Below are 26,176 nucleotides of genomic sequence, written 5' to 3'. Positions count from 1 at the left end.
TTCGTGATTATCTCAGTGTAACGTATAATGCAGTTAGTGAGCTTTGCGTCTAGGCTACTCAACTCACAAGATACAGTGTGACATGAAACGTCTAACATTACCTCCATCATTGTCCTCCTGTTCAAAATTATCGCAAAGATCATCGGGTAGACAGTCAGTTTCAGATGAAGTAAGGAGCTCTATAACATCTTCTTCTTCTGTAAGTGACCTTCGTCTATCTTGGACTCAGAGCATTGTGAAATCACCATAAGATGACTAAAAAGACAGCGAAATAGTGTCCTAAATTTCTTTGCTATTACGACCTTTCAGTCACAATGTCCTAATTTAGGAACATGTATAAAGTTATAAAAATGTCACCTTTCGTTCCAAAAGACATCTTTAGTTTTGACCTTCAAGAATGCACCTTCCTATGAACAAATAATTTTTTTTTTTGCTTGTGAGTGGACATGTCGCCGCTCCTTCAGCAAGGTCCGAGCAGGCACACGGGGGGAGGGGTTTATTAGTGATTGGGAGCTCCAACATTCGTCGGGTGATGGAGCCCCTTAGGGAAATAGCGGAAAGGTCGGGGAAGAAGGCCAGGGTTCACTCTGTCTGCTTGCCGGGAGGTCTCATCCGAGATGAGGAGGAGGCCCTACCGGCGGCGATAGAAAGCACTGGGTGCACCCGACTGCAAATTGTTGCTCATGTCAGCACCAATGACTCCTGCCATCTGGGTTCAGAGGTCATCCTAAGTTCATACAGGCGGTTGGCGGAGTCGGTGAAGGCGGAAAGCCTCGCTCGCAGGGTGCAATCTGAGCTAACTATTTGTAGTATCGTTCCCAGAACCGATCGCAGTCCTCTGGTTTGGAGCCGAGTGGAAGGCTTAAATCAGAGGCTCAGACGATTCTGCGGAGATCTGGGGTGCAAATTTCTCGACCTCCGCTATCGGGTGGAGAAATGTAGGGTCCCACTGAATAGGTCAGGCGTGCACTACACGCAGGAAGCGGCTACAAGGGTAGCAGAGTACGTGTGGAGTGCACATGTGGATTTTTTTATGTTAGAGAATTCCCTATCTAGGCCCGACAAGACACCTCCTGAGACGCGGCAAGGTAGGAGTAGGCAAAATGCAACAGAGAATAACAATAATAATGCGCTAATAGTAAACTGCAGGAGCGTCTACAGAAAGGTCCAGAACTGCTCTCATTAACAAATGGTCACAATGCCCACATAGTACTAGGGACAGAAAGTTGGCTGAAATCAGATTTAACAGTAATGAAATTCTAAACTCATATTGGAACGTATACCGCAAAGACAGGCTGGACAGTGAAGGGGGAGGCGTGCTTATTGCGATAAAAAGTGCAATAGTATCGAAGGAAATTGACGGAGATACGAAATGTGATATAATTTTGGTGTAGGTCACGATTAAAGCAGGCTCAGACATGGTAATTGGATGTCTCAATAGGCCCCCTGGCTCAGCAGCTGTTGTGGCTGAGCACCTGAAGGATAATTTGCAAAATATTTCGAGTAGATTTCCCCACCATGTTATAGTTCTGAGTGGAGATTTTAATTTGCCAGATATAGACTGGGAGACTCAAACGTTCATAATGGGTGGCAGGGACAAGGAGCCCAGTGAAATTTTTTTAAGTGCTTTATCTGAAAACTACCTTGAGCAGTTAAACAGAGAACCGACTCGTGGTGATACCATATTAGACCGTCTGGTGACAAACAGACGCGAACTATTTGAAACAGTTAACGCAGAACAGGGAATCAGCGATCATAAAGCGGTTACTGCATCGATGATTTCAGCCGTAAATAGAAATATTAAAAAAGGGTAGGAAGATTTTTCTGTTTAGCAAAAGTGACAAAAAGCAGATTTCAGAGTACCTGCCAGCTCAACACAAAAGTTTTGTCTAAAGTACTGATAGTGTTGAGGATCAGTTCAAAGTTCGAAACCATCATACAATATGCGTTAGATGAGTATGTGCCAAGCAAGATCGTAAGAGAGGGAAAAGAGCCACCATGGTACAACAACCGAATTAGAAGACTGCTGCAGAAGCAAAGGGAACTTCACAGCAAACATAAACATAGCCAAAGCCTTGGCGACAAACAAAAATTACCCGAAGCGAAATGTAGTGTGAGGAGGGCTATGCGAGAGGCGTTCAATGAATTCGAAAGTAAAGTTCTATGTACTGACTTGGCAGAAAATCCTAAGAAATTTTGGTCTTATGTCAAAGCGGTAGGTGGATCAAAACAAAATGTCCAGACACTCTGTGACCAAAATGGTACTGAAACAGAGAATGACAGACTATAGGCCGAAATACTAAATGTCTTTTTTCCAAAGCTGTTTCACAGAGGAAGACTGCACTGTAGTTCCTTCTCTAGACTGTCGCACGGACGACAAAATGGCAGATACCGAAATAGATGACAGAGGGATAGGGAAACAATTAAAATCGCTCAAAAGAGGAAAGGCCGCTGGACCTGATGGGATACCAGTTCGATTTTACACAGAGTACGTGAAGGGACTTGCCCCCCTTCTTGCAGCAGTGTACCGTACGTCTCTAGAAGAGCGTAGCGTTCCAAAGGATTGGAAAAGGGCACAAGTCATCCCCGTTTTCAAGAAGAGGCGTCGAACAGATGTGCAAAACTATCGACCTATATCTCTAACGTCGATAGTTGTAGAATTTTGGAACATGTATTATGTTTGAGTATAATGACTTTTCTGGAGACTAGAAATCTATTTTGTAGGAATCAGCATGGGTTTCGAAAAAGACGATCGTGTGAAACCCAGCTCGCGCTATTCGTCTACGAGAGTCAGAGGGCCATAGACACAGGTTCCCTGGTAGATGCCTTGTTTCTTGACTTCTGCAAGGCGTTCGATACAGTTCCCCACAGTCGTTTAATGAACAAAGGAAGAGCATATGGACTATCAGACCAATTGTGTGATTGGATTGAAGAGTTCCTAGCTAAGAGAACGCAGCATGTCATTCTCAATGGAGAGACGTCTTCCGAAGTAAGAGTGATTTCAGGTGTGCCGCAGGGAAGTGTCATAGGACCGTTGCTATTCACAATATACATAAATGACCTTGTGGATGACATTGGAAGTTCACTGAGGCTTTTTGCAGATGATGCTGTGGTGTGTCGAGAGGTTGTAACAATGGAAAATTGTACTGAAATGATGCAGGAAATGGCAATTGAATCTCAATGTGGACAAGTGTAATGTGCTGCGAATACATAGAAAGATAGATCGCTTATCATTTAGCTACAATATAGCAGGTCAGCAATTGGAGGCAGTTAATTCCATAAATTATCTGGGAGTGATTTAAAATGGAATTATCATATAAAGTTGATCGTCGGTAAAGCAAATGCCAGACTGAGATTCATTGGAGGAATCCTAAGGAAATGCAATCCGAAACCAAAGGAAGTAGGTTACAGTACGCTTGTTCACCCACTGCTTGAATACTGCTCAGCAGTGTGGGATCCATACCAGATAGGGTTGATAGAAGACATAGAGAAGATCCAATGGAGAGCAGCGCGCTTCGTTACAGGATCATTTAGTAATCGCGAAAGCGTTACGGAGATGATAGATAAACTCCAGTGGAAGACTGTGCAGAAGAGACACTCAGTAGCTCGGTACGGCCTTTTGTTAAAGTTTCGAGAACATACCTTCACTGAAGAGTCAAGTAGTATATTGCTGTCTCCTATGTATATCTCGCGAAGAGACCATGAGGATAAAATCAGAGAGATTAGAGCCCACACAGAGGCATACCGACAATCCTTCTTTCCACGAACAATATGAGACTGGAATAGAAGGGAGAACCGATAGAGGTACTCAAGGTACCCTTCGCCACACACCGTCAGGTGGCTTGCGGAGTATGGATGTAGATGTAGAACTCAGAAGCTATTATCTGGCTGATGGGAGATACAAAGATTACTGGGAAGTGTCCATGTGATAGTGCACATTCAGTTTTGTTTTGTGGTACCACAGATTGACAGGAGTTGTCGACACTGTTCTGAAATAAACTCTCTGGTTGTAACAATATGAGGACAACAATCACAAATGGTAAAAATAAACGCATTTTAATATGCTAAGCATTTATTTAGTGGGTCCTTATATGAAGACGCCATGACCAAAACGGATAAGCTTAGCTAGCTATTGCCACATCATGCGTCTTAGTGAGGGAATATGTGGTGTTACATATTACTCTGGTATAGGGATGTGTAAGCCTGCGGCTACCTGGCCAGCAAATAATGATGATTACCTTTAAGCGATGTAGTGGTTTAGTGGTTATAAGCATGAAACTGTTGGGTGTTTTGTTATGTGTTTTTGCATGTAAAACGAGAGTACAGAGAGATACCATGTGTATTCAAGGTGGTGCTGGAATAACAGTGACTCCATAAGATGAAGTGCAGTAGCTACTTGGACGTTTATGCATACTCCATGCATTATCTCCCCTGAAAAAATTCCAGCCGCAAGACAGTACAGTGGGAGAACCATGCAGAAATAGGAGAAGTTCATAAAATATTCATTTACATAAAATTTCATGAAACTGACATATGAGTCGTATAAGATGATCCCTACAAGGTTAAATCGTGCTTAGGAGACACTGTTGTATTTTATGGAACAATGTAGGGAAACTGCTACAGAAGAAGCTCTTTGTGTTTATTAATGAAAGTTCTCTTATCTTGAAGAATTTCAGTTTCTAGTATTACCCAAGACTACATCTACGAAGGCCAATCGACTTGCCCTGCTACGGTAATAACAAAAATGATTTCCGGTGCAGAAATTGATAACTATTATTCAACAAACTCAGCTCTGAAAACATATATACAGGGAACATCGTAACGTGTCCTGCTATGCTGACTCTCATAAAAGAGTTTATTTCCATCAAAATAACTGAACAGTTGAGCTTTCATCATCGTGTCCATCACCATAGATATTACAGGTATATAGAGAACGGCTTGTAGCTTGTCACTTCATGTAGATTTCTTTTTTTCTAAATTGGTAATGTGCGTGCTACTTTTCGGAAATCTCTAAACTCCCCAGTGTCGAGGCATTTATCTATTCCATCTGTCAGTGGACGAACAGTTTCACAAATTATGGTTTTTAACACATGTCATAAATAACTGGACTCTCTGTGGGATGGTAAGAAATCTACAAAAATCTGTACTTAGACAGATAAAGAAAAGTGAAAACATTATTTGATGCATTCGAATATAAATGGTCTGAAGTCAGATAGTATCAAAATTGAAGAACTGCAAATTATTCTCAATCAAAGCAAAAATATCAAAGATATCTGTTTAATTGACCATTGATTAACTATGACTCCATAAAAGTTGTAAATAAACTGGAACATTTCAATACAGCAAGCAGCTTTTGTCCCATGGGTGCTTACGCATGCTTCTCGATACCTGTATAACATATGAAATAAAGACAGATTGTGATTGTTTAAATGAGGAGTGCTCCTTTGAAAGTTGTTTAGTTGAACTAAAAGACATAAACACTATAGTCATATCAGTATACAGAGTTACGAGAAGTGCAGTAACTATAACTTTCTTGTCCAAACTCCAGTGTCTTCTTGATAAACGTAAGAAGGAAAGGAGGAAAAATTTCATCATAGCAGCTGATTTTAATGTAAATGTGATAAGTCAATACAGTGGCTCAAAAAAGTTTGTTGACGTAATTCAGAACTCTGGTTTTAAAATAATTTTTGTGAATTCGCTAGAGAAAATGCCAATTCAGCTACTTTTATAGACAATATCTTAGCAAATTATGTGTTAGACAGTGAAAACATGTCCTGTTTCGGGTTAGGAATTTCTAACCATTCTCCATTGTTTATTCAGCTGACAGAAAAAATAAATCAAGTGCTAAGAAACGTTTTATGAAAAGAGTCCTTAGTGAAAAGAACTTGAACCTATTCCACGACAGGATAAATCCAGTGAAATAGCCGATAAATAATAGTGTATCAAGTACCGAGAACCCCGATAATTTTCTAAGATGTTTTCTAGAGTTATTCAATGAATCATTCCCACCAAGTATCTGGCACCAAAAAGTTAAAAGTAAACTAAACTGGTTTACTCCAGGCTTAAAAGTATCTGTTGTTGTTGTGGTTGTTGTGGTCTTCAGTCCAGAGACTGGTTTGAGGCAGCTCTCTATGCTACTCTATACTGTGCAAGCTTCTTCATCTCCCAGTACCTACTGTAACCTACATCCTTCTAACTCTGTTTGGTGTATTCATCTCTTGGTCTCCCTCTACGATTTTTACCCTCCACGCTGCCCTCCAATGATAAATTGGTGATCCCTTGATGCCTCAGAATATGTCCTACCAACCGATCCCTTTTTCTACTCAAGTTGTGCCACAAGCTCCTCTTCTCCCCAATTCTATGCAGTACCTCCTCATTAGTAATGTGATCTACCCATCTAATCATCAGCATTCTTCTGTAGCACCACATTTCGAAACCTTCTATTCTCTTATAGTCTAAACTATTTATCGTCCACGTTTCGCTTCCATACATGGCTACACTTCATACAAATACTTTCAGAAACGACTTCCTGACACTTAAATCTATACCTGATGCTAACAAATTTCTCTTCTTTAGAAACTCTTTCCTTGCCATTGGCAGTCTATATTTTATATCCTCTCTACTTCGACCATCATCAGTTATTTTGCTCCCCAAATAGCAAAACTCATTTACTACTTTAAGCATTTCATTTCCTAATCTAATTCCCCCGGCATCACCAGATTTAATTCGGCTACATTCCATTATCCTCGTTTTGCTTTTGTTGATGTTCATCTTATATCCTCCTTTCAAGACATTTTCCTTCTGTTCAGCTGCTCTTCCAGGTCCTTTGCTGTCTCTGACAGAATTACAATGTCATTGATGAACCTCAAAGTTTTTATTTCTTCTCCATGGGTTTTAATTCCTACTCCGAGTTTCTCTTTTACTTCCTTTACTGCTTGCTCAATATACAGATTGAATAACATTGGGGATAGGCTACAACCCTGTCTCACTCCCTTCCCAACCACTGCTTCCCTTTCATACCCCTCGACTCTTATAACTGCCATCTGGTTTCTGTACATATTATTAATAGCCTTTCGCTCCCTGTATTCTTCAGATTTGAAAGAGAGTATTCCAATCAACATTGTCAAAAGCTTTCTCTAAGTCTACAAATGTTAGAAAAGTAGGTTTTCCTTTCCTGAATCTATTCTCTGAGATACGTTATAGGGTCATTATCGACTCACGTGTTCCAACATTTCTACAGAATCCAAACTGATCTTCCCCGAGTTCAGCTTCTAGCAGTATTTCCATTTATCTGTAAAGAGTTCGCGTTAGTATCTTGCAGCTGTGACTTATTAAACTCATAGTTCAGTAATTTCCACATCTGTCAGCACCTGCTTTCTTTAGGATTGGAATTATTATATTCCTCTTGAAGTTTGAGGGTATTTCGCCTGTCTCATATATATTGCTCACCAGATGGTAGAGTATTGTCAGGACTGGTTCTCCCAAGGCTGTCAGTAGTTCTAATGGAATGTTGTCTACTCCTGGGGCCTTGTTTCGACTTAGTTCTTTCAGTGCTCTGTCAAATTCTTCACGCAGTATCATATCTCCCATTTCTTCTTCTTCTACCTCCTCCTCCATTTCCATAATATTTTCCTCAAGAACATCGCCCTTGTATAGACCCTCTATATACTCCTTCCACCTTTCCGCTTTACCTTCTTTGCTTAGAACTGGGTTTCCATCTGAGCTCTTGATATTCATGCAAGTGGTTCTTTTTTTTCCAAAGGTCTCTTTAATTTTCCTGTAGGCAGTATCTATCTTACGCCTAGTGATACATGCTTCTACATTCTTACATTTGTCCTCTAGCCATCCCTGCTTAGCCATTTTGCACTTCCTGTCGATCTCATTTTTGAGACGTTTGTATTCCTTTTTGCCTGCTTCATTGACTGCATTTTTGTATTGTCTCCTTTCGTCAATTAAATTCAATATCTCTTCTATTACCCAAGGATTTCTATTATCCTCGTCCTTTCACCTACTTGATCCTCTGCTGCCTTCACTACTTCATCCCTCAAAGCTACCCATTCTTCTTCTACTGTATTTCTTTCCCCCGTTCTTGTCAATCGTTCCATAATGCTCTCTCTGAAACTCTCTACAACCTCTGGTTCTTTCAATTTATCCAGGTCCCATCCCCTTAAATTCCCACCTTTGTGGAGTTTCTTCAGTTTTAATTTACAGCTCATAACCAATAGATTGTGGTCATGTCCACATCTGTCCCTGGAAGTGTTTTACAATTTAAAACCTGGTCCCTAAATCTCTGTCTTACCATTATCCAATGTATCTGACACCTTCCATTATCTCCAGGCTTATTCCAAATATACAACCTTCTTTTATGATTCTTGAACCAAGTGTTAGCTATGATTAAATTATGCTCTGTGCAAAATTCTAGAAGGTGTCTTTCTCTTTCATTCATTACCCCCATTGCATATTCACTTACTACGTTTCCTTCTCTTCCTTTTCCTACTATCGAATTCCAGTCACCCATGATTATTAAATTTTCGTCTCCCTTCACTATCCGAAGTATTTCTTTTATCTCACCATACATTTCATCAATCTCTTCGTCATCTGCGGAGTTTGTTGGCATGTAAACTTGTACTACTGTGGTAGGCGTGGGTTTCGTGTCTATCTTGGCCACAATAATGTGTACTCTATGCTGTTTGTAGTAGCTTACCCACACTCCTATTTTTAATTCATTATTAAACCTACTCCCGCATTACCCCTATTTGATTTTGTATTTATAACCTTGTATTCACCAGACCAGAAGTCTTGTTCATCCTGCCACCAAACTTCACTAATTCCCACTATATCTAATTTTAACCTATCGATTTCCTTTCTTAAATTTTCTAACCTACCTCCCTGATTAAGGGATCTGAATTTTCACACTCCGATCTGTAGAACGCCAGTTTTCTTTCTCCTGATAACAACGTCCTCCTGAGTAGTCCCTGCCTGGAAATCCCAATGAGGGACTATTTTACCTCCAGAATATTTTACCCAAGAGGATGCCATCATCATTTAACCATACAGTAAAGCTGCACGCCCTTGGGAAAAATTATGGCTGTAGTTTCCCCTTGCTTTCAGCCTTTCGCAGTACCAGCACAGCAAGGCCACTTTGGTTAGTGTTAGAAGGCCAGATCAGTCAGTCATCCAGACTGTTCCCCTGCAACTACTAAAAAGGCTGCTGCCCCTCTTCAGAAACCACACGTTTTCCTGGTCTCTCAACAGGTACCCCTCCGTTGTGGTTGCACCTATGGTACGGCTATCTGTATTGCTGAGGCAAGCAAGCCTCCCCACCAACGGCAAGGTCCATGGTATTTAGAGTTCGAAAAGAGAGCTACATAAAGAGATGAAACACAATGAACAGCCTGAATTTGTTAACTATGTGAGTCATTAAAAGTTGTGTTTAAATGTGCTGTTAAAGCTGCCAAAAGAATGTCAAATGATAAAGTTCATTTTAGGACATAAAAATAAGTCGAAAGCAATATATTCTGTTACTAAATCAGAATTAGGCACAACAGTTAACCACCAGGAAATTTAAAAAATCAAACAAGGCAATGATACTATTTCAAACTCTGCTCAAATAGCTCAATGTTTCAATAAGTTTCTCATAAATGTAAGACAATCTGATGTAAATGTGACTACTTATCAAAACAGCGTGAATTTCTTTGACATGGACCAGAATAAAGACCCACTTGTGACATTTAGTAAAGTCTCAGCCAAAGACGTAAAAAATGCTATTTTGTCCTTCAGAAATAGAAACGCTGCAGGTGGGATCAAATACCCACCAAAGTAATTAAGTTTGTGTATGATAAAGTAGCACACCATCTGTCCTTAATAATCAATCAGTCATTTGAGCAAGCCAATGTCCCTGATGTGCTTAAGTATGCAGATGTCAAACTACTGTGCAAAAAAGGATCAAGAGAGGATATGGCAAATTACCGCCCTATCTCTATCCGGTGCTATCCAAAGTATTTGAAAAATAGCTGCAGTCCAGATAACAAATTTTATTGTGAAACATGGTGTTATTCTAAAAACGAATATGGGTTCCAAAAAGGGACAAGCACCATGAGTGCTATTAATAAATTCATTGAAAAAATGTGCTCATCCTTAGACAAAAGCAACAAAGTAGCAAAGTAGCGACCTTACAAAGGCATTCGAGTCTGTGAATCACTCCATGCTGTATCATAAACTAGACAGATATGCTATCAGACAAAATGCTCTGCAGTAACTCAGGTCTTATGTGACCATCAGCAAGCAAATGGCTCAATCTTAGAGCCAATATTGTTTCTCTTTTATATAAATGATTTACCTCTTAATATCAGTGCCCAGCCAGTCTACATCTACATCTACATCTACATCCATACTCCGCAAGCCACCTGACAGTGTGTGGCAGAGGGTACTTTGAGTACCTCTATCGGTTCTGCCTTCCATTCCAGTCTCGTATTGCTCGTGGAAAGAAAGATTGTCGGTATGCTTCTGGGTGTGCTCTAATCTCTCTGATTTTATCCTCATGGTCTCTTCGCGAGATATACATAGGAGACAGCAATATACTACTTGACTCTTCAGTGAAGGTATGTTCTCGAAACTTTAACAAAAGGCCGTACCGAGCTACTGAGTGTCTCTTCTGCACAGTCTTCCACTGGAGTTTATCTATCATCTCCGTAACGCTTTCGCGATTACTAAATGATCCTGTAACGAAGCGCGCTGCTCTCCATTGGATCTTCTCTATGTCTTCTATCAACCCTATCTGGTATGGATCCCACACTGCTGAGCAGTATTCAAGCAGTGGGTGAACAAGCGTACTGTAACCTACTTCCTTTGGTTTCGGATTGCATTTCCTTAGGATTCCTCCAATGAATCTCAGTCTGGCATTTGCTTTACCGACGATCAACTTTATATGATAATTCCATTTTAAATCACTCCCAGATAATTTATGGAATTAACTGCCTCCAATTGCTGACCTGCTATATTGTAGCTAAATGATAAGCGATCTATCTTTCTATGTATTCGCAGCACATTACACTTGTCCACATTGAGATTCAATTGCCATTTCCTGCATCATTTCAGTACAATTTTCCATTGTTACAACCTCTCGACACACCACAGCATCATCTGCAAAAAGCCTCAGTGAACTTCCAATGTCATCCACAAGGTCATTTATGTATATTGTGAATAGCAACGGTCCTATGACACTTCCCTGCGGCACACCTGAAATCACTCTTACTTCGGAAGACGTCTCTCCATTGAGAATGACATGCTGCGTTCTCTTAGCTAGGAACTCTTCAATCCAATCACACAATTGGTCTGATAGTCCATATGCTCTTCCTTTGTTCATTAAACGACTGTGGGGAACTGTATCGAACGCCTTGCAGAAGTCAAGAAACAAGGCATCTACCAGGGAACCTGTGTCTATGGCCCTCTGACTCTCGTAGACGAATAGCGCGAGCTGGGTTTCACACGATCGTCTTTTTCGAAACCCATGCTGATTCCTACAAAATAGATTTCTAGTCTCCAGAAAAGTCATTATACTCAAACATAATACATGTTCCAAAATTCTACAACTATCGACGTTAGAGATATAGGTCGATAGTTTTGCACATCTGTTCGACGCCTCTTCTTGAAAACGGGGATGACTTGTGCCCTTTTCCAATCCTTTGGAACGCTACGCTCTTCTAGAGATGTACGGTACACCGCTGCAAGAAGGGGGGCAAGTACCTTCGCGTACTCTGTGTAAAATCGAACTGGCATTTCATCAGGTCCAGCGGCCTTTTCTCTTTTGAGCGATTTTAATTGTTTCTCTATCTCTCTGTCGTCTATTTCGATATCTACCATTTTGTCATCTGTGCGACAATCTAGAGAAGGAACTACTGTGCAGTTTTCCTCTGTGAAACAGCTTTGGAAAAAGACAGTTAGTATTTCGGCCTTTAATCTGTCATCCACTGTTTCAGTACCATTTTGGTCACAGAGTGTCTGGACATTTTGTTTTGATCCACCTACCGCTTTGACATAAGACCAAAATTTCTTAGGATTTTCTGCCAAGTCAGTACATAGAACTTTACTTTCGAATTCATTGAACGCCTCTCGCATAGCCCTCCTCACACTACATTTCGCTTCGCGTAATTTTTGTTTGTCTGCACGTCATTGGCTATGTTTATGTTTGCTGTGAAGTTCCCTTTGCTTCTGCAGCAGTTTTCTAACTCAGTTGTTGTACCACGGTGGCTCTTTTCCATCTCTTACGATCTTGCTTGGCACATACTCATCTAACATATATTGTACGATGGTTCTGAACTTTGTCCATTGATTCTCAGTTCTATTTGTACTTGAGACAAAACTTTTGTGTTGAGCCGTCAGGTACTCTGTAATCTGCTTTTTGTCACTTTTGCTAAACAGAAAAATCTTCCTGCCCTTTTTTAATATTTCTATTTACGGCTGAAATCATTGATGCCGTAACCACTTTATGATCGCTGATTCCCTGTTCTGCGTTAACTGTTTCAAATAGTTCGGGTCTGTTTGTCACCTGAAGGTCCAATATGTTATTGCCACGAGTTGGTTCTCTGTTTAACTGCTCAAGGTTGATACTTCAGTACTCCTTGAAAAATAAAACGTGGGAGAAATTCTGTATGGTGTTATAAATACACTAAACAACCTACATACATGGTTTCAACAAAATGGCCTTAAATTTAACTTTTCAAAGACCCTGTTTACACAATTTATAACCAAACAAACAAAAATGAGTGGCATCAGTGTTGTACATAAATATCAAGTTATGGGTGAACCTCAGTCCGTTAAATTCTTTGGGCTAAATCTGGACAAAAATCTAAGCTGGCAAGCACATATAGATTATTTAACTACAAAATTAAACAGCCTTGCCTTTGCAGTGGATATACTATCTGGTATAACAGACATAAGCTGCAGAGAAGTGGTGTGCCACAGTTACATTGAATCCATAATTAGATATGGTTCAATTTCGTGGGGATATTCAAGCTACATATTATGAATCCTGCTACTTCAAAAGAGATTTGTTAGAAAAAGTGCTGCCCCTCCAATAACATCCTGCCACCCATTATTCAAGAACCTAAAAATATTACCTATCCTTGCATTGTACATATTTGAAATTATCATCTTTTTACATAGTAACCCAGAGCTAATGGAAGAAAACTATTTCAAACATGCGTAGAACATTAGATACAAGGAAAATGTCATGCTTCTACAACATCACTTACAACTCTACAAATAGACACCCCAGTACATGGGAAAGAAAATTTACAAAAAACTCTGGGGTAGAGATGTACTGAGCAAGGGGGCAGGCTCACTGAAGAAAAAACTATATGATCTCCTGGTCGGAAAATGCTACTATTGAATTGAGGAATTTATGAACAATGAAATCATCATTTGAGTAGTGCGACTGTTTAATATTATAGCATTGTGTATAATATTGTATACATATATAAAGATAATGTACTGTTACATCATAATAAAAACAATTTAACAATATTACTGTGTCCAATATCAACCTGTATTGGTAAAAAGTAGTGTTAGGGAATTATGTAAGTACATATATCATAAGGCTAAAATTGATGCATCTCCTGTACAGAATGATCGGATGATCCATAAATATGTGTTATGAGACGAATAAAATACAAATACAAAATCAACACATAAGTCCAGTAATGACACATCATATCGAGTAATATGTACATTCTTTAAGAAAAAGGAACCTATATTTTACAAATGGTCTAAATATAGGATGACAATTTTTGGAGACACAAATATTGACAAAAATTTAACAGCGTAATATATTAAGATCACTAGACCTATATCGTGTTAATGATTTTCCTGCTGGAATCTACGAATATCTTTCATCTGTTCCATTTTGTTTCCAGAGAGACTGCAATCTTCACACACACCATAGAACAGTAAGAAATCACATTAAATAGCACAGCAAAAGTTATATCCTGTCTGGTATTTTGTAGTGATTTGCAGAGTGCTCATGTAGATAGGTCTGAACGTATTTCAAGGGGGAATTAAAAAAATAAAATAAAAATAGAACGGACTTAATATATAAAAAGTAAGAGAACCATTAGTAACCTTTTACAGTAAAATAAAGAACAGATTGCAAGCAATGTATGCGATTTGTAAGCATAACAGATTATATTGTCATTATTGTCTTAAAACGTAAACTTTGCTTTTGGAGCACACCTTCAAGTTAACCTTTCATAAATATCGATCATATATATATATATCGATCATAAAACAGCGCGGAAAGTTTTTGAGTGAGTAGCGTGCTATGTTCAATAGGCGGTTTTGTCGACTGTGTTTGTGGAATGATCCGAAACTGGTACAGTTAAATCAAGAAGACGAACGAAACCATGACAACCTGATACACAAAATCGAATTCTGCTTGGAAACCAAAGTAAGTGTGTATCGTTAATATACGTAACCTCTTTTATTAAGCTTCCTGGTGCATTATTCACTCTTGACGTTTTTAACCTGTTATCCATTGCATTATTATGATTTGCGCAGAAACATTGGTTAACGCTGATCACGTTTAGTTACACGCAATTTGTTAATTTGCTCTTTATCATAACAAAAACACTGTAGCAGTTAAATCAGCGTTGCCTGAGTCAGTGCTGCGTTTCACCAAGTAGAACTATTTCACACGCATATTCTGACATCAAACCAGCGTTCTTGGTTGTTGCACGTTGTTGTTTCCTTCAAGACGCACTGTAATTAGTTAAAACATCCTAAGACGATGGGCTGCAGAATAAATCCTATTGATATTTGTTTTTGTTTACACCCGATCAGCTGATCTATTATGCTACATTCTTAGTTACACAACGGAAGAAAACATTACCATTTTCTCACTCTTTGAGATATGTTTACGGCCTTACTACATTTAACTTATAAAGCATTACACATTTATTTTTTATTACTAAGTTGTCGCATAAATCAGTTTCTATTTTCCGCTCGGTTTAGAAGGCTTTTCTGTTAATTTCTAGATATTTTGGATATTTATGATTGTGATATTCTGTGATAATAGAATAGCCGAGTTAATAATATACCACAATATTCGATAAAGTCCATATTTGTATTTAAGAAGTAACAGATATGCTGTTTCAGCTTGTGAATTAATTACATACGTAGCTGTGTTTCTAATGAAGGAGTTGCATTGGATGTTTGCAGAATACTTATGTTCGGGATGCCTACATACTTCATTTTATTGCCCAGTAGATTTGGATACCTATCAATAGATCTCTGTTTGTAATGACTCATCTTAACCCTTGACTGTGTGAGTGGCTAAATTATTGCATGAGAAGAGTCTCATAGGGATGCTATGAGACTCCCACTTCAGAACAAATTATGTTGGATGTGGTGACACAGAATGGTTAAAACAGTATTTATTATGAAAACAACAGACTTCCAGTTTTACTAGCCTCACCCCAGAAGCTGTGTTCATAAAAAAAGTAAAAAGTAACTTTAAAAAATGGCTTTACTTTTTGTGTCTAATGGGTGTGACCATAGGAAGCATCGTTTGTGTGATCTTAGTTTTCACAAGTTTTAGCTGTTGGCTAGTAACTCCACAATGTGCCATGGCTTACAGGACATTTTATTTTTGCCATAGTTCCCTGAGAAAAATTCTTCTTCTGTCTTATATGACTTTGGACTAGATCAGCTTTACTGTGATAATAAACAGACAACATTTGTGGGTGCTACATCCATTATGTTTGTCAAAAGACAGAAGCCTATCTGCTTGCGTTTCTCTTACAGTTGTTTGTGCATTTTCGTCTGGTAAAGACTCTCGGCTACAAATTTTGGAATGCGACCAACGTATGCTTCTTTACGTCCTTCACTTGCTGTGGCAGTGCTGTGCAGAGAACTGATCTGTGGGACTATTATTATTATTATCATCATTATCTGCATAAATTGCAGTAGCCAAATTGTCTTAAACCCAAATTATGAGGAAAACCTTCATTTCTGGTGGAATTTGCTTAGCATTCCATTTTAAAGTTCCCATTGCTGTAATCTTTTCCAGCAATAGTTCTTCAAATAATTGAGCTCTTCTGAAAGAGATTATCCATTGTAGTATTTATTGACATTCCTGTCATTGTCTTTGTTAGTGTCTTTACTGTGTAGTAGTAATGCTGGTTTGCTTTGTCTTATCAGAATGTATCATTTTCTAAGATATGTTATTCTGCCAACTTTTCATTTATACTAGCACTGTACCTTTCCTAAATTAGATGGTTCTTGATCTCCTGTAACATTCTTTTGCAAAATAAAATAGTCCCCCATATTCTCAGAGTTGCAATAACACTACCTGTTATTGGATGTGTAATGTTCACAATATTGTGTACTCAAATTCTACTGCATTGTGGTAGTGTTTTGTTCCACAGAGTTTGCTCATGATCAATAAAGAAATCAACATTTCCATAAGCTGTCTTCATTGGGAATCAAAGAAGATGTGGTCTGATTATCCTGGGGACCATCAGTGTCATCAGTTGTCATTTTCATTATTAAGAAAGGAGAGAAAAAAAAAAAAGTTTTAGCTTCTTATCGTTCAGGAAATGTAGATTCAAAATTCTTATAACTTGCACTGAGTTCAGATGACATTATTTTTCTTGTAAGAGATAATATGGAATCCATGCTATAAGGAAAGAGTAAAAGTATCTTGCATAATTATGTTGTGTATGAAACTTAACTTACGCTCATCTGAAACAATTTTGGCATAAAGACACATACTTCCAAAAGGATACTCAGCTGTACCATTTGCAGTATTTATGACTTTGAACAGTGAGTTAAGATGTGGCAACAGCTAATTGTTTGTAGTAATCTTGCCAACATAATGTGCCATTAAGATCGAAGATAAATAACGTATTAAAAATATGAATTGTTCGACAGGGGGTGTAAGATATCCATGCCATGCATTAGACGAGTAGGATTACAAAATTAATGAAGAACAATAATTAATTTAACTTCCACCAAATAATGTTTTTCCTAGATAAGGTCAAATGTATTTACAAAGATTAAGCAAAATGCAAACCAAAATAAACATATTTTATGTCAGTTTATTGATAAAATGGAAAGTTACCAGCTCTGAAAGACCCCTGTTATGCATGCAAGGGTTAAACAACGGTCATATGTATTGACAGTTTGTGCATACTTACATTGTTAATTGGTTCATATATTTAGATAATGTAAAATAACTACTTACATCAAAGAAAATATAATTTTCTTAAAGTCTAGAAGTTTTTTCTCTTGTTAAATCTAGGTATTAATTGAATTTTTATATGTTAATAGATCAAGTAATTTATTTTCAGAAACCACAATCCATAAAATATTAATGTTGAACAGTATAAAACTGATTTTACACATAATAATAAATTCGAAATTTGTCATCATATTCTACTTATCTTGGCACACAGACTCGTAAGGGGGAAAGAGTGATTCAAATTTAATTCGAATTTCTCTCTCATAATTTACAAGGAAAGAATTTTAAACCTGTTCTCAGTGTAGTTTCCACTTACCTGATACTTTGTGAAGTTATAAAATAGATTGTTATTGTTAAATACCCCTATGGAATATGACCAAAATTACTATTGCAGCTGTAATACTGGATTAGTTTCAGTAGCTTAGTTATTTACCACAGTTAAACAATAGCTTGAATAACAAATAATATCTTGTGTGTTTATGCTATATTGTGACTGAATTTGATTTGTTTAGTTGATAATATTGCAGCTGGTTTCCCTGAAACAAAAAAACTTAAGAAAAAGATAAGCCCTTGTGAGATATGCAAGAGGATTAAATTTAAAATACTTATTAAAAGCTTTTAACAATGTTTATAATGTGTAAGTTAGGAATCCTAAATATGTTAAAACACTTCTCTTCCATCAAATAATGACTGTTAATAATGTTGATATCATGACTAATTACTGATAGTAACTAGTAATTAAAATCAAGAAAGGGGAAAACCATAAGTTAAATAGAATTTTCTTCTATTTATTATATCAGATCAAGATTCAGATGTGTCACTCACATAATTATATTGTTGAAAATAAGTTTGCGTCTTAGCTATTGAATCTACTACATACGGAAAGGATGATCATTATTTTATTAACTTATCCAGTTGGTATAACTACACAATATATGTAATACTGTATGTTATAATAATTTTCTGTACACTTGAGCAATTGGTAATGATTTGAAGCCAAGATGTGATGGTATCAATTGAGTGTTTGGTGGTACAATTAGTTGTGTAATACATATGTCCATGAGTCATTTTATAAATTATCAGGTATGTAAGCTATAGAGGGAAATGCATTAGCTTCTTACAAATATAGTTTCATGAGAAATTATATTTCATTCTTATTTCATACAAACAAATATGCAGAAGTTTCAATCAGTCCATTTCTATGCCTTTTTCTTTTTCTGCAAGTCTCATTTCTGCAGTTTGTGCTGTATTGTAAGGTGAATGAATACATAGACACTAACAAATTTATGCATTGACAGGTTAAACTCAACAGGGTAGTGTAGCCATGAATTATATAGAAAAATACAGCCATACATTAGAAGAGAAACAGTGAAGATGGGAAATGTACTCTATAATAAAGTAGCAGACCTGTATCAATCTGAATTATTGTTTTACAACATAGTGCTATAGAAATTGCTTTTTTTGCAATTCTTCTTCACATGAATAGTTTTTATTCTCATAGTTATCTTTTCCAGCAATTCTCTGAAGATTATTTTAGATTGATACAGCAACTTTTTCTGATAATGGTTGTTTCTGATCCTGGTTATGGATGTGCACTTCCACATGAAAATAATTGGTATCTATACTTTCATAATTATGAACCGAAGCTTAATTTTCTAAACTCCATGTATGAAGACAGAAAACATAAACTATTTATAGGCATGTAGGATAATACTGGATGACTAAGTTATTTATCATAATTGTTTGTGCATAATAACGCCTATAATGGCTTTAGTGCTTATTTTGAAGTTTAAATATTTGTTTTTTGATTGTTTGTCCAAATTATATTCACACAGAATAGCACACCATATAACTATTCACATTTGAATAACGACGACATAATGGTGTATTCACAGTACATCTAAAAGTAAAACTAAGTATTCTTAAAATCTCTTTTTTTCTTGATGGTTCCACTTCTTTGACTTTTGACCAATGTTGAATAACTAATTGCATACCAGAAATGTTATGTAAGACATGTTGTCTGTGCATCATCCTCCAAAGTATTTGTTCCACCAGTTTTTTCCAAATACTATTTACACTTCTTACTTTTTGGTTGTGATTGGGTTTTTAGTGTAATTAACCTTCATTTTCTTAAGTGAAACTGTTATTTGTAAAAATAAAAAAAACCTGCATCTTAGATTAACTGTTGTATATTGGATCATTTCCAAAAAATGAAATATATCAGAGGAGCCAATATAGATCTGTGGAGGTATCGTCATTGTCGTCGTATAAATAACTAATGTTTGGTGAAATGTTTTTGTGATGGGTATATCCTCTGTTGAATACCTTATGGAGATGACTTGGACCAGCTGTAAGAAATGTCATGAATACCGTAATGTTATAACCTTGTAAGCAACAGATCTTGATCTGAGCAAAGCCTTTAGAGACCTCTTAGTTCCAGCCCACGCCGTTCTCCCTTAAGATCTAAGCATTACAGATGTGTTTCAGGTAGGCACAGACAACTTTTTCACATGATCAGTAATTTGTGAAAAAGTTTTGAGTTTTTGTTACTGTTAAAAGAAGACTATCAGATTTTGTATATTAATCTTTAAATTCCTGTGAAAAATATAGGTAAAGTCATGCCAGGTGCATAGTTTTGTCCACCTCCTGCGTTGCTCCTCTGAATTCTATGAATTAATATGATGCATTTAAATGCAATGTTGTTAGATGTATGCAGAATTCCACAGCTAATTACTTTGTGGTTTTATTGCTTACCCTACATGCTATTGGTCTGTATAACCATAAGCATTTTGGTAGTGAAAAATATACCTGCAGCACGATGCAGGCAATGGAAAAATAAGTAATACACATATGTCTGTAAGAAGTTGTTTATTTTATCAAAACAAATATTAGCTAGTATATTTCTCATTTTCCCCCTTAGATATGAAAGTACATACATGTATTGTACAGTTGCAATAATTAGCAGTTAGGGGAAGAATTAAAATAAGTTTATCAACTCAACCTAGGGTTCATTTGAACACCAGAATGCTGTAGTTATTAATAAACATAATGTTAGCTCCACATTTGAATCTCCTTACTCTTCCAGCTATAGTTTGGCTGTCTCACTCATAATATGCAATTTTGTGTGGCTCAATAGCCACATGCAACAAATGGCCGCCTTTTTGGTGACTTGCATGTCCCTAACTTAGCCCAGTTACACAACCAGGGAAAGGGGGCCTCAGAGTAATGTTTAATTTGAACCAAGTGTTGTTCCTTGTGATTCCTTACACTGTGAAACCTAAATTAAAGGCAGACAGAAAATTTCTGTGGTATGACCAATATTTGATCTTGCATCCTATCAATTTCCAGCCGCATGCTTTACCACTAGAAAACTAGGCCCAACAATGTAACTCACGAATATCAGTTAGAATACACTTTGTGATTTTGAATTCATCAGTACTTGCCATAAGTAGACATCAGGAATGAACATGAAATATCCTTCTGCTGGCTATAATTTGAATGACTGTTGTGGTATATTAACCAAGTCAGTCATCAGTCCATAGAAATAATATTCATTAATAAACTGTGGCATTCAGAAGTTTCATTAGCATATATAAATGAGGTTTTTTTTCCAAAGTGTACTCACACTCACATAAAATACACTAACTGAAGAACTGTATTGAAAGGGTTATTAACAAATCATGCTGAGGCTATGGTATCATTTACATAATGTTAATCTTCTTAAAGTAGAAACTTTGAGATCATTGTTTGAAGCAAAATAGATATGAAGTGATTAACTTTGTTGCTATCACTTATTTAATCACTGAGACAATGAAATTTGCAGCTATTTCGTGCTGTAGACAACATATTTTCTGGTATAGATGTAGGGTTTAAGATGCTAATCTCTCACCTCTCCTTGAATTCTCTGTTTGAAGTAGCCTACCCAAAATGTACTGAACTGAATACAGCTCATGACTATGTGTCACACCACAAATGCAAAGTCAGGACTCAATTCGTAGTTGGTCCTACGATTTCTTGCTGTAACTTACTGCTGCATTCACTTCTGGCCGTGATTTGTGTGTGTTAGAAATGCTAAGTTACACCATGATTTGGATATTATGTTAAACTACAGGCCCGCCCATACATGGCTGGGTGAGAGATTTCGGAAGTTGGTGTCAACTTAGGGAGTGTCACCTCCGGTAAGACCACACCTAATGTAGCACTGCAATATTCAAATTGATCTTTGAGTCGAGAACAGCTTAATCTTTTATTGTAATAAATGCATCATATTTACATCAGTGACCTCTCTCTCTCTCTCTCTCTCTCTCTCTCTCTCTCTCTCTCTCTCTCTCTCTGTGTGTGTGTGTGTGTGTGTGTGTGTGTGTGTGTGTGTGTGTGTGTGTGTGTGTGTAGTCTGACACTTATTGACCAATGATACAGTGTTTGGGAAAGTTCCTCATAAATTTGTTGCCTATCATGTATGAATGTGATAATCACAAGCTCATCATATTTTCTGGTTTCCTATGCCATTATTATATATATATGCATTTTTGTGAATGAATATTGAAATATTTGTTTGCTAACTAGGTGTAGAACAGGAGAAACTGAATTATGGCTGATTACTTTAGTGACAATGAGGTTCACAAAATAATGGTATTTTTATAATCAGACATATTTTGATATAGTGCATATATAAAGATACCCTATCCATCATCCCATACGGTAACCAGTTCATTTGAATTGAAACTTCTACTTTTGAATCAGCTATAAGGTAATTGGGATGTCTTGTTTTCCAGTCACAGTTTAAATTTGTGTGTCATTCTTAAATTAATATTTTAGTGACATATTAGTGAGTTGGAGCCTGCTGGTTTCTCATTGTGTTCATAGTGTGTGCCACACTCGCTCTATTTATTCTACTGATCCCAATATCTGATGAATTTTTATTGACGTTCAGCCACTACATACTTCATGAACGTAAATCCAATAAACTTTTTTCTTCTCATTATAAGTAACTTCGTCTATGCTGAGCAAAATATAATTCTTAAGTTTGTGCAGATACATCTTTTTCCTGTCATGTAAGGTACCAATACAAGACACAAAAAAACTTTCTTGAAGTGTGATGTCACAGTTTCACTGTGTAGATATGTGAACAACCTAATCTAAAATATTTCCCATATGCTAGAGAACTGTTAAATGCTAATAGACTAATTATAGTTATAGACTTTGTGTCATCACCAAAATCTCATGACTTATGAAAAGGTGATGTCCTATTTATTTCTTTTTTGAACCTGTATTCAACTGACTTTATGCTCAGTTGCTCTAAGCCATTCAGTAGAAGTCTTTACCAGTGGAGGTGCCACATGCATTATGCTTATCATTGTCCATATTATATGGGCTGTGGGTTAGGTGTGACCACAATATTACACAAGATAATGTTAAAGTAGAACAGCAAATATATAGTACGTAAATGTGGGAGCAGATCCGGGAGATTAGCTTTTTTGGCCTGCAGGTATTTGCACAACATATGATAAATCAGAAATACTATATGTACTTGCAGAAATTCAGAAAGAGAAGTGGGTGTCAACTGCAAGATTGAGAACAACAGTGTATTCTTTCGTGTATATGCTCATGTGGAATGGAACTAAAAACAGCTGCTGTCTCTTTGTTGAGGAGGGAGGGGGGTTGAGTGAGTGAGTGAGTGAGTGAGCACTTCTGTCATTACAGTGAATGTGGAATAATTTAGCATGTCACACAATGGTGATTACTTCAAATCTTTTACTACTTGCCTGACAAACCAGCACAATATAAGCATACTCACTTGCAGCTTTATTTGGCCAGTTTGCTACTATAGCCCTGTTGGCATAAGTTGATCCCCAACATTTGCAGAGATCTGTGCAAGGCAGCTTCATGCACCAACCTCAACCAGTCATGTAATGCATCTTTGTAAAGGTGTCCATGGCAGTGCCCCAATGTTATCACAGCTCTGTAGACAGCTATTGTTGTCACCTGCAGGTATTAGCACTTACCATTTTAATGCTGGTAACAGTGCTATTAGCTATCAGGGATCTTCATATGCTGACTGGTCTATAGGCACATGTGGGTCATTAAGTTACTCAAGAGTATATGAAGAAGTATACCTTAGTTTTGTATGTGAAACATCATATCAAAACAGCTGGTAAAACACACACACACACACACACACACACACACACACACACACACACACACAAAATCTGATTGAGGGTAAGTATGTAATACATTTTCAGAGTTTTTTCTCTTTCCTTTAAAAAAAAAAAAAAAAAATCATGCATTAAGAAAAGAGGAGCCTTGTGTACATGTATGCTGTAACTGAAAATCAGTTTATGATGTGAACAGTTGACATTACACTAGTAATGAATTTACATCCCTTCAGATAATTTCACATTTGATCAATAGCCCTTCAAAGCAGTATGATTTGAGCTAAGGAAAATGAAAAAGTAACTAATATTATTTGTCCTTAATATTTGTTGTGTGTTTTCTATAAAGATGCACCATATAGCATAATGACTTCTAACCAAAAGAATCCATTTCATTAACCATTCATACAACTGAAGCTTCTTTTAAAAAATAATTGTGTTCTGATCCACGTAAGTATTGTTTGTTACTAGTACTGCATGTGAAGTTGATTTTCTGTATATAAGGCCACTATCAAGTGTTTGTTGGACTTCCACTTTTCTTCTTCTCAGCATCTTCTCTTTATGCATGCAATTAGAAAAGTAATTCTGCACCTTAGTACATGGTGCCCTATCTGTCAGGTACTGTACTTATATGGAAAATGTGTCAATGGTGAAAATTAGATCACCATTCATAGGAATTTTAAAACAGAAGTTTGTGATTTCATATTTAGAAGTTGTTTTCAGTACTGTGGTGGAAGTTTATTTCAGTCTTCCACACTATCTACTTTTCTGGATTGCTAATTTGCCACAGTTTTTCTGCAGTGTCTACATCATGTTTCAGATGCCACTGTCATTATGTTGTTTCTGTAGCAAGATAAAATCACGTGTTGTATAACATTTAAAATATGAACTGAAAACACTGTACTACTTGGTGGTTTACTCTCCAGCTTTGTTTTCTCATTTTATTGTTCTTAATGCTTTCATTTGCTAAGTCCCTCTATTTATGGTGTTTCAGCAATTTTAACATTGGTATCCCATGTGCATTGATTGTAATGTGTCAATTTTTATCGTATGAGAAATATGTAGTCAGGAAGATGTTACATCCTAATTTATGTTCCTCCACGTCAGTCCTCACATCTTTTAAACATTCCTACTCTTTTTTAAAATTTGCCCTGCAGTTTCCAGTTCTCAGAGATTATAGTTCAATATCAGACAAGAAAGGGGAAAAAGACCTTTTAGATGCTCATTTCTCTTCTTCCCAATCTCAAATCCCTGCAGTTCACTGTATTGTGATGGAAGACATGATACTACTGTTGTAGCTTGCAAAATAAAGAGCGCATCTCTGAGGAAAGAAGGATGTAAATAGAATGCCTTTTAATCAGGACAGTCCATTGTTTTATAGATTACTCTTTGAACATAAGGATACAATGGATATGTAATCCTGTCTACAACAGAAAATGAACAAAAATGAAAACGGTAAAACTACACATACACAAACAAATTTTACAGTGCTTTTCTTTGAAATGAAATGAGCGTATGGCAAATTGCCCTGGAGGCCCCATTCCGGGAAGTTCGGCCACCAACTGCAAGTCTTATTTCAGTCGACGCCGCATTGGGCGACTTACGCGCCGGTGACGAGGATGACTGGGTGTCAATTGACGATGAGGACAACATAACAACTAGTCCACGAGCGGAGAAAATCTCCAACCCGTCCCGGAATCGATTTTCTTTCCTTTGGTTATTAAGAGAGCAACTAGACTTTCCACAAAGAGGTCGGTATATGGTGTGTGAAATAAGGTGAATAGAAAAAAGATTTTAACTTAATGAGATACATGTGAGAAGCAAAAGATATTATTGATGGAGATACAGAGAAAAAAATATTTAAATAAATGCAAACAAGTAATAAAGTTACTATGTTGCTAAAATAGCATTGCGAAGCATCAATCTAATTGTTGAGTGGAGGAGAAAAAAAAATTGCCTCTGTTGAAGTGAGCTTTTTAAATATTGAAGACTGGACTATGGGGTGGATGCCAAGAGCTGGCTCGAAAAATGGGTCTGTGAAGCAAGCGGATCTAAAGTTCTGGACGAAATCGACGCAAGAAGATTATCGCGGCCAAAAGAACCGAGAATTAGAGAAGTGGTTTTCGGAGATGGTGCTCCCAAAATCTTCCGCCAAAATCTATCATTGTTAGGGACAGTGCGTCGTATTGTCGGCAGGTGTACAAAACACATACTATCCCAGGGTGGAGATGGTAGAATGTCTGCGAAAAAGGAAAGTTAAATGCAATGACAGCATGACAAAGGCTGAGCTGTATGCTCCTGTACAGGCGAATAAACCGAGTGAAAAGACGTACGTAGTAGACGAACTGGTTAAGACTGCAGCTCGCGCTGTGGTTCGCTTACCGCCGTACAATTGAAACTTGAAGGCAACGGAAATTGCATGGGCGAAAATTAAACGGTACTGAGGGATCACGACGTCTCTGGCGACATGTCTGCAGCCAATCTCAAAAAACTGACAGACGGTGCCTTCAATTCTGTCATTCCAAACGACTGGGAAGGGTACTGCAGAAATGTGCAAGAGATAGAGCATGATTAGAGGAGGCGCTATGGCGTAATGGAAATTGCAGTTGACTACATTATAATACGTGCTAATGACTCTAGTGAGGACTCATACATACACAGCGGAACATGAGAGCTCATCCCGCACGGACATAGCTCATAAGTACACGTACACGGCCAAAAGTTACTAAAATAAATCGCCAAACTATTTCATGCAGTAGGCCTACTTAAATCGCGAGTGTGTTAC

The 26,176-nt window shown here is 37.4% G+C and overlaps 1 protein-coding gene across 1 annotated transcript in view; it reads left to right on the top strand.

Moving 5' to 3' along the window:
- Window positions 1-14,291: 14,291 nt before the first annotated feature.
- Window positions 14,292-26,176, top strand: part of LOC124596339 — a 145,191-nt gene continuing 133,306 nt past the window's right edge. Inside the window, exon 1 of the mRNA XM_047135442.1 lies at window positions 14,292-14,443. Within this exon, the coding sequence (XP_046991398.1) occupies window positions 14,318-14,443 (126 nt within the window). The 5' untranslated portion in view covers window positions 14,292-14,317. The remainder of the gene's footprint in view (window positions 14,444-26,176) is intronic.

This window comes from Schistocerca americana, chromosome 2 (genome assembly GCF_021461395.2).
Source record: "Schistocerca americana isolate TAMUIC-IGC-003095 chromosome 2, iqSchAmer2.1, whole genome shotgun sequence".
Taxonomy (NCBI): domain Eukaryota; kingdom Metazoa; phylum Arthropoda; class Insecta; order Orthoptera; family Acrididae; genus Schistocerca; species Schistocerca americana.
The sequence above is the reverse complement of the archived record's forward strand: the minus strand, read 5'-3'. Positions and strand labels throughout refer to the sequence as shown.